Source organism: Aquila chrysaetos, chromosome 4 (assembly GCF_900496995.4).
Source record: "Aquila chrysaetos chrysaetos chromosome 4, bAquChr1.4, whole genome shotgun sequence".
Taxonomy (NCBI): Eukaryota; Metazoa; Chordata; class Aves; order Accipitriformes; family Accipitridae; genus Aquila; species Aquila chrysaetos.
Window position 1 is genome coordinate 26,088,789 of NC_044007.1, and position 9,919 is coordinate 26,098,707.

The 9,919-nt window shown below is 47.3% G+C and overlaps 1 protein-coding gene across 2 annotated transcripts in view; it reads right to left on the reverse strand.

Moving 5' to 3' along the window:
- LOC115340515 (neural-cadherin-like) overlaps positions 1 to 5,113 on the reverse strand; it is a 56,974-nt gene extending 51,861 nt beyond the window's left edge. The window contains exon 1 of one of the 2 annotated variants that reach the window (XM_030012195.1): positions 4,006 to 5,113. In XM_030012195.1, coding sequence (XP_029868055.1) covers positions 4,006 to 5,098 — 1,093 coding nt within the window. In that variant the 5' untranslated portion in view covers positions 5,099 to 5,113. Of the gene's footprint in view, positions 1 to 4,004 lie in introns of both variants that reach the window. The other variant, XM_030012196.1, reaches the window with a different exon arrangement.
- Positions 5,114 to 9,919: the final 4,806 nt, after the last annotated feature.

Genomic DNA, 9,919 nt, shown 5'->3' on the forward strand with positions numbered 1-9,919 from the left:
CCCCCCTCCAAAATTAAAGCCTTAATTTTATGAATTTCTTTTCTCCAACTCTCCTAAGAAAAGTTGTATGAGGGCAGTGTTAGTACAGCTAGTCTGCTGTCATGAAAATGATGGGTCAGCTCCACCCCAAACACTGACGAGAGATTCCTGAAGGTGAAGTTTCTGTAAATTAACATATTCGGTTTCTCAGCAATACTCCTAAGGTGAATTAACAGATGGATCAATGCATCAGCAGCAGAGACATCTGAAAATTAATTCTGAAGAGCAGCACACAGACTATAAGTATATTGGGACTTCATTTTATGATACATGCTTATGTATTTTGTTAATTAAGAAACACTAAAGCATTTCCTAAAGGGGTATCGTATCCCCTTGTAACATGCTAGTGCACCAACTGGACTCATGTGGGACTAGGTAGAGAGGGCCATGTCTTGAAGGCAAGGTAACTTCCTTATCACCACAGTTACGGAAATAGGTGTGTTTACTCCCTTGAAAGCCCACAAACCACTACATTAACTTGTGGATGAAGAGCCCACAGCCGCAGAACAGCTGGGCAATGTGACTGTACCAACTGCCTCATCTAAAGCTATGTCAGTGGGTTTCAATTTTCCCTCCTTGGTTAACCACAACCAGCAAGCTCGACAGACCAGCCTGCAGAGATCACTTTGCATTATTTTCATGACATATTTCTTAATATACACCAGCACTTCAACATGTTTTCTACTCATACACCACCTCTCCAATTTTAGGAAGGAAGGTCTCAATAGTACTGTAGACTTATCCAGTGGGACCATCAGAGCTAAAAGGCAATTGCAGGTGCTACTGCACACACGGGCAGCAAAGACAAATCTTCAGCCAATTTTTCACCTTCTTTGTGAATGCAAAGCTACAGCCAGCCTGCACACAAAATTTAAACCCTGCCACACACCACACCGCTCCTGGAGCGCGAGACAACACTGAGAGCATGCAGGGATATTTCTGGCATGGTGCAGCTTTGATCTTGGTCTAAAACAGGTTTTAAAATGCCTTCTTGCTGTTGTAATGTAATGAAAACTCAGAAATATGAAATCATAGGCTGTATAAAAGGATGTAAGATGTTAACATTAAGAATAAAGGGCTGAATATTCTCTTTTTAAGGTCTCCTATTGCTTTTCTCTTTAACTTGTTATGATAAAGGCTTTCTCATCATTTAAATAGCTTCTTACGTACCTTACTAAGAATATGTGTAACATAAACTTTACATTTACCTCTTCGGTTTTTAAGCTTTTTGTTGGTTTCTCAGCTATAGACTTTATCAGAATTCTTGCCGCTTATTTCTTGCCTCCGGGTCATTATATATTTTCACATCAACTTTTTTTACAGTAAGATTCTTCCAAAGATACATACAGACAGGGTAACACAATAACCTTCATCCTGGAGCTTGCTGTTTTGTCTAATGATCACTGGCCATTAAAATGGTTTCACCGTTTAAGTGAAGCAAGCTTTTTCTCTGTCGGCACCTGAATTTGAAGGCATAGCAATGGTATCCACAGATGGTTTTAATCAGTCTGATACCAGGAGGGAAAAAAAAAAAAGCAGCCTATAGTATGACCTCCAAATCTGACCTTGGCAGGTCAGATTTCTGTTTCTGGAGTCAGATTTATTTTGTTCTAAAAATGTCAGGGGGTGCCAGGAAGCAATGGGCCATTTCTGGCTCCATGAAAAAAAAAATCCCTAAGCTATATCTTGATTTGAAATCATAGCCAGCAACATATATGGATTACTTGTTAGTTTTTACAGAAGCTGTGTTATGTGGATTGAAAGGTTTTCCCTTCCCAGTAGGCATCCTGGTGGAAGTTTTTTAAGAAAGTGCAAGGGACTCAAACCACGTAATCTTTCCGTGTGCAGTCTAGGCTGTATTTTCAGGAATTTCAAGATTTGACAGATGCTGTTTTAAAATGTAGTTTGCTCCCAGCGAGTCATAAGGGTTCAATACTGATCATATTCTACCATAAGACACTACACCCAAGGAACAGCATTATGCTACAGCCTCCTTCAGCACCTGTGAAACACCTACTTCCATTCACGACTTTTACATAAGCAATAGCAATTAATAAGGGTCCAATAGTTTTGTTTTTCAATTAGTGAGAGGATTAAAAGTTCGGCACATAGTTCCATAATATTGATTACTATGTGACCCGCTGTTAATTATATTTAGTAAGAGGCATGAGGAGAAATGAGGAGCAGACCAAAGTTAATTCTGTTCTGCTTTAGACAGTTCACCATGTTTCTTCAGATTAAAAATGGATGCTCAAAGCCTCCCACTGTTTCATCAACTTCCTGTAAATAAGCAGCCAGAAAAAGATCCCAAGTTTGTTACTGTACAAAGTTATGAGATTTGATTTTCAAAGTAGCTTAAAGGAGTGTCTAAAATGACCTTGTCCCACTTGATCATCGAATTCCTTTCTCCCTGAGGCTCATCTCTTGTCAATACATTATCAGTGCATAGACAGTGGTAAAAACATGCTGTACAGCACCAGACTGGAGAGGACAACACGATTAATCATTTGTACAATGCTGCTCACAAGGTTATTTACTTTCATTATAAATAAGCAAAATGGTCAACCAACACGTCACCTTTCCAACTCCATCTTCAGCTTGAATGAGAAGTTCTACTTTCAACATCGGGCAACTTGTTTAAAGTTAGTACCTAGAAATACCGTGCAGCATTTTTATTATGTTAAATGTTTCTCACTTGCACAACACAGCCCATTCCTGCAAGAATAAGTTTCTCAGGCAGGCGGCTCTGGGATTCTCAGACTACACACAGTGCACAATGGTAAAGATCACAACCCCCAGCACGCTTCAACACATTTGTTTTCCTCCCAGCTCTATGTTTCGCATTTCCTGAGCATGAGGCTGTAAACACCATTTACAGAAACTGTAAATATTCCCTCTGTAGTGAAATTGTAAACATCTAAGAAAAAAAATGAAAAACAAACCCTAAGTAAATGATAACCAGCAACGTTATCAGAGACCCGGGCTACAGTTACAAACACACTATAAAACTTCCTCTGAATAAGATGAAAGTAACACATGGGAAGGGTGGCTCTTGTAGCCGTTACGCACCTCAAGCTTAACAGGGTTTAAGAAGTTTAACAAGTCTAGCCATTCTCTTGGCTGTATTATTAGGAGAACCAGATACAGTATACAAGCTGTTGCTGTACAGAGGATTTACACAGCGGCATAACGGTATCTCCATCTAGTTCTCTACACCAACGCCTAGGATTCCAGATTCAGATCTTTTTTTTTTTTTCTTGTCCTAAGCTCATTGACATCTATTTTGCAACGGCTTCTTTCCCTTCCTGTGCACTGCTCTGCCACTGCCGTAGCTGGCCTCCAGCACCATTTCAGGGCTGCTCAGCGAACGGTCGCAGAAGGATCTCCAAGCGCAGTGGGCTGGGGATGCAGGTCTGTAAGCACACGCTCCCAGGGCAACATCACCTCTCCCTCCCCAGGCCACGGAGGACCGGAGGGAACCGAGGAGGCCCTCCGGTAACTCCCCCCGCCAGAAGACAAGCTGTCTGTTGTGATGTGCTTCCCCCCTTTAACTGCTCATTAACCCGCCAGCAGGCCCCTCCGGTCCTACAGAAGTGAACCTGCTGTGACAGGACCTCCTCACAACACAACATCAACCAAGAAACCCGCCATTATCCACACGTTCCATCTGTCCCTTCAAAGGCAGGAGGCGAAAGCTTCTCTCGGTAGCGGAGAAGAGCCCCCGCGCCACCAAACCCAGCCTCAGCTGGGGGGCAGCTGCCACAACGCCCCACGGAGGGCGGCCGCAGCTCCTCGAGTGGCAACTGCAGGGCACGGCCGTGCCCGCTCAGCGTCCCCCCTCCCTCGGGGCGACCCTCCGTCCCCGCCCGGCCGTTTCGCGGCCGTCCCGCCCCACCCGGGGCAGCGCCGCGGGGAGATGCGCTCCCCCCATCCCCATCCCCGTCCCGTCCCGTCCCGTCCCCCTACCTCCTCCGCCGCCGCGGTGCACCTTGACCAGCACCTCCGCCCGGCCGCCCGCTCGCAGCTCCCGCCGGAGGTAGAGCCGCCCCGAGGCCCTGTCGACGCCCACGGGGTTGGCGCCGGGGGACGCCAGCTCGAACCAGCCGCCCGCCGCCCGGTCGCGGCTCCGCGGGACGGTGAAGACGGTGTCGCCCACCCGCGCCCCGGGGGGCAGGCGGGCCGTGTAGCGCCGGGAGCCGGGCGCCGGCGGCCGCTCGGGCGGCGGCAGCGAGCGAGCCCCCCGCCGCCGCCGCCTCTCCTCGCCGGGCGCCGGGCGGCGGCCGCGCACGGCCAGGCGCAGGCACCGCGCGGGGCTGCGCAGCGGCCGCGGCCGGCCGTGGTCGTGGGCCGCGACGCAGAGGCGGAGCCGGCGCAGCCCCAGCAGCGAGCCCACGGTCAGCACCTGCCCGCTGCGGGGCACGACGAAGAGCAGGCGGCTGCCGGCGCCCGGCGGCCAGGGGCGGTAGGTGAGACGCGCGTTGGCGCCCTCGTCGCCGTCCGAGGCGCGGAGCCGGGCCACCTCCGTGCCCAGCGGCGCCAGCTCGTCCACCTCCAGCGGCCGCGCCGGCGGCAGCCGCGGCCGGTGGTCGTTGCGGTCCAGGACCCGGACCCGCAGCAGCGCCTCCCGGGGGGACCGGCCCGCCCGCCGCCGCCGCCGCAGCCGGAGCCCGTACTCGGGCTGCGCCTCCCGGTCCAGGCGCTCGGCCGTGCGGAGCAGCAGCAGCCCCCGGCCGCCGCCCGGCCGCCGCTGGAGGGAGAAGCGGGAGGCGCCGTCCCCCTCCAGCGCCCACTCCCCGGCCGGCTCCCCGGGGCCCAGCAGCCTTCGCAGCGGCACCCGCAAGCCCCGCACCGGCGTCCCCGCCGGGCTGTTCTCGGGCACCCGGCCGGAGAAGCGGAGCAGGCGGGGAGCGCCGCCGCGCCCCAGCCCCGCCGCCCCGCAGGGCAGCAGCAGCGGCAGCAGGACCAGCAGCGGCAGCAGGACCAGCAGCGGCAGCAGGACCAGCAGCGGCGGCAGCAGGACCGGGAGCCGCCCGCGGCCGCCCCGTCGCGCCTGGCCCATCCCGCCGAGCGGAGCGGAGCGGAGCGGAGCACCCCACGGAGCGGGAGCGGCACCGCGCCGCGCTCCCGCCGCGCACACCCACGCCACGTGGAGACCCGGCCCGTCCCCGCTGCCGGTCAGAGCCGTGGGCGGGGACGGGGCGAGCCCGCCCCGCCCGTGGCAAAGCGTACGGCAAATCCGGGCAAATGCCCCATCTTCCCCAGTTCCAGAGCTTGCTTCCCGGGCTGCTCTGCCGCTCGCGTCCCGCTGCTCCGCAAGCGAAGCGGGCAGAGAGAGGAGCAGGAGCAGTGTTTCCCGGGGGAGGGATGGGACGGGGGGGGAGTGTGACCTCGGGGACTAACGGGCAAGCTCCTGCTTTCCTGAGCGTGTACGAAAAACCCCAGCCAAGCTAGAAGAGCAACCGGTAAAAGAAAGAAAGGAAAAAACACTATTGCGTGAGGGAGAGAGCGCCTTGGGATACTTGAATCGCTGAAAAATAGTTGTGACCAGGCAGACATATTTTTCTGATGTGAGCTGGGCTTGTCTTGGAAGTGTGGCCTCTCAGGAGTTCGTATATCGGTTGCTGCTCCTTCAGGTAAGATGCATTTTTGGCAGAAGGGGGAAGAGCAAAACAGGTCTCAGCATAATACCTGAACAACAGCACCAATTATCGCATCTAAAATTTCCATCTCTGAGTGAAACACATTTTGGGGAAGAGAATAGTGTGTGCTGCTCTTGAGAGCAATACTGAAATGGTCCTTCTGAATTAGGCAAGCAGATGCATCAGTCCTGCTAAACACAAGTAAAACAATCTGGGCATAGGAATCATTGCACTGGTTATACCATGATCAATGGAAGCGTGAATCCAATGCCAATCACTCCCCACTACTCGTCAAACCAAACATTACTCATTTTCTCGTCGCTCCAAGCGCAAGTCCCAGCGGCATCTTCCATTCCTGCAAATAAGCAAGAACAACACATCTCTCTTTGCATAGTGACGGTAACAGCTTAGGAACAGCCTTTTGCCGAGCCTCCGCATCCAGCTGGTCAAACTGTGTTAACGTTTTTCCATTAGAAACGCTCCCTCTTGCTGTTTTGAACATAGGTTTGCTAGTTTTCCTAGAAGGCTGTTAGGAAGGCAGGGGTGTTGTAGCTTCAGTGAGGACACAGCTAGGCTGGAAGTGAAGCTTTGCTCAAGAAAGCCAGAAACCATTTCAATCAGCTTTAGTCAAATATTACGGGCAACAGTCAAAGGTGACAACCAACTGCTAGATCTGCACCTCTGCCACCTGGGGAACTACCACTTTTAAGGAGAGGTGATCGCTGGCAGATCACATCACATTATTACAAGCTGTCAGCCTTTATTGTCACCCTAGGAAAGTGAAGGGATGATTGTTTCTAAAAATGGGCATGATGCAGATCTCAGACTGGGAGGGAAAATGTAAACCCAAACATTTTTAAGGAATTGTTTACCAGTAACAACAGGAAAGTAAGCATCAAGATCCATTCAGGCTTAACGTGCTGTAGCAAGCTATGAGAGTGCTATCTTTACTGTTTCAGCCCTATGTAAAAATAAAATGTGAATAATTCCCTGCCTCACAAATGCACAAGAAAGCTCATTAACTTATGACACTTAATCTCAGCCAGCCAGATGACCAGAAATGAGCATTCAGTTTAGGACAAGTTCAGATCAGCACGGAGATACAGCGCAGCACACCCTCTTCTGAAATGCGATGTGTCCTACTGGCCTTACACAAACTCTTAACGTGCAAATTAAATCCTCTCAAAATCAAGTGCTCAATTTTAAGCTACATTGCAAGATGTGCTGCACTTTCTATTCTCTTATATTCATACACATGCATTTAGAAACATATGGTTTTGTCTACAGCCCGTCAAGACATGAGTTGGATTTTATTCACCGTTATCCCTCACACATATGAACCCATGTATCATTAATACGTTCATTAACACATCATTTTGGTGATGTAAATTTAGGCTTCTGCTGTACATCACCCCCATTGACAGAACTTAGGGCACACCGTACAGAGCAGAACCAGTGACAACCTTGCCACCGTGGATACTTACTAGCACAACCATGTTATTTTCAACATCCAATTGCACAAAACCTGTGCAATTTGACAAAACAAATATATATATATTTGTGGACACAAATCCTACCCTACAATTTAAAGAGATGCAAACACACTTGAGGTGCATTTGTGTGTGATTACCAGCTCTAAAATTATGTGACTGCATCCCAGCCAGGCACGGCTGAAATATTGCTCTTACTGGTGTCAGGCAGTTACATATGCGTTAAATACAGGTTTTGAAAAGGTAAAAGTTATTTATAATGGGCTGCTCGGTTGTTTTTTCAAGCTATAACAAAAGGACCAAACTGCATTATTTTGTTGGAAATAGGAAAGTATTGATGAAAAGACTAAACGTCTCTATCAGTCTTTTCAATGAAGACCATTTTTCTTCTGGAACTGAAGGGTGGGGAGGGAGGTCTGCTTTGGCTGATGGGGATCGGGGAAGTCAAAGCACAGGCTCGTGTTTGGGTCTCTTTAGGCTCAATGGGTGATATTCTGTCCTAGCAACCACTTCAAAAACCAGGAAAAATATTTTCCACTGTTCACAGTTGACCCTATGTGCTCATCAGGGATTGACAGGCAGCTAAACAGTTTAAGGAATGGTAAGCAATTCTCAAAAGCTGTATTATGTATGTATACGCACGTACAGTAAATATTGAAATGCTACAAGACCGACCATTCTGAAGTAACCTCATCTCCTTCTCAGGACACCGCCAAGAAAATGGTATGGCTCTTTCTGTGTAGCTGTATTTTGCAAAGGAACTTGACTCTTCCTGGGAAACTGAAGCAGAAACCACAGGGAGACTGATACAGCGTTAATCCAAGAGGTGACCTGAGTAAGGATAGTGGAGATAGCTCTTGGCTCTGATTGATAGAAAACAACATGGAAAAGAAATAAATAAGCTCCTTGGATATCTTCAGGACACTATCAGCTTCTACTGCCAAAGAATCATAGTGAAATTTAGTTTTCAGATTCCTCCCTAGCAAACCTTATTTGGTGAACTGGGGACTGTGAATTGCAACCACTAAATCTAAGAGTTGCTATTCTGAGGCCAAACTATCAGCAAGCCCAACAGCCTTCCTCCGGCCCTCTCTCACAGCTGGGACAAGGCCCTAGAACCAGCAGTTCAGACTACAGCTCAGATCATCACAAAATGGGCCAAATTGGGAGGAGAAAAAAAGAAGAAAAAAATTTAAAAAGCAGCAGCATTTATCTAGGTGTTAATAATGCAGAAATAGATACAAATTACACTTAGTGTGTCTTTCAGAAACAAGTTTTCATGATGAAATGAAAACAAGACTTGATTTTAATGTACCTTTCTAAAATTGCATAAACAGGTCAATCGCTTCTGCAGCAGTGATTTTGCATTATTGTCCAGAGTTGAAGTTAGATCAACCAAGGAAACCACACGCGTTCTTTCCAGCATCCAACAGTTATTCCAGAGAGACCACAGCTTCTGCGCCCAGGGTCTCACAGACAGCATAACGTGATGCAGTGAAGAGAAGGCGGCTGCATTCTTGCCCATCCTTTCTCAACTTTCTTCAGAGGGGAGAATGGCGTAAGGCATCATTTTATATCCACGCTCATCTTACAGAACCTGCTGGTATTTATTGCAACAGTGTGAAAAAAAAAAAAGTCAGTCTAACATGGTTTTGGTCTTTCTATAACCGGTCAGTATGGTACCATGAGGAGTCAAGGGTTGACAGCAGACACGCTACAGTTGTAACTTTGAAACAAGAAGAAAGTCCAAGGGATTATAAAGCTGCTCAAAACGCTGAAGGTAAACGTATATATTACTGGTGTGTTATAACCTACTGAATAGTTCAGTATTCCTCCATGTTGCTTTATGTTTGTATATTCTATATATGCAATTTAATTCATAATAAGATGCATCTCATCTCATTACTATTAAAAAACGTCTATCACATTTGTTACCTAAGCAATCTGAAAGCATACAGGAATTGAAGTATGCTAGTCTGGCTTACAGCAAAAATCAGAAAATCTGGGAAACTAGGTCCTAGAAACAGATTACAGAGCTGTCATTTAGGGGGGAAAAAACCCAAACCAACAGTAATTTTACCTAACACCTCTTAAACACTGATTATAATCAGAATATGTATTTTATACAGAGATATATACACACATAAAATACATATACACATTTTTATATACACCTATTTATATACACGTATCTATGAACACAAATTCTAATATATATAATAGAATATTCTGTATTTCACAGCTGGTAATGATGGTCTCAGTTTTGGATAAAGACATGGAAGAGTACACAAACACCAACATATATTTCATGGTGCCAGGAAGCTCCACTCCCCTTTCTGCGAAGCAATCACAAAGCCCGAGTGCTTGAAGAATTCATGGATAAACTTGAATACTTCAACATCAGCACATTTCCTGACTGGTCTAAAAGGAAGCAGTCTGATGAATGTTCAAACTCAGAACCATTATAAATTAAAGATGTAAATATGTATTTTTTAAGGTGCTATACGATTGATTTTTGGAGAAGCACTTCGTAAGGTATTTCTACCATCTTTAGAATTTAACTAAAATAATCTTAAAGTTTTCATATCATTACATGGTAAATTATTACACAGTAGTCTGCACTGAAAGATTTCACTCCTACTAATATCTTATAAAATGACAGAAGGCTCCAATATATGTAACCATGATCTGTAAAAATACAAGACAGGTGATGCATCAGTTGATTAAAAAAATTAAATAAATCAGTAAGCA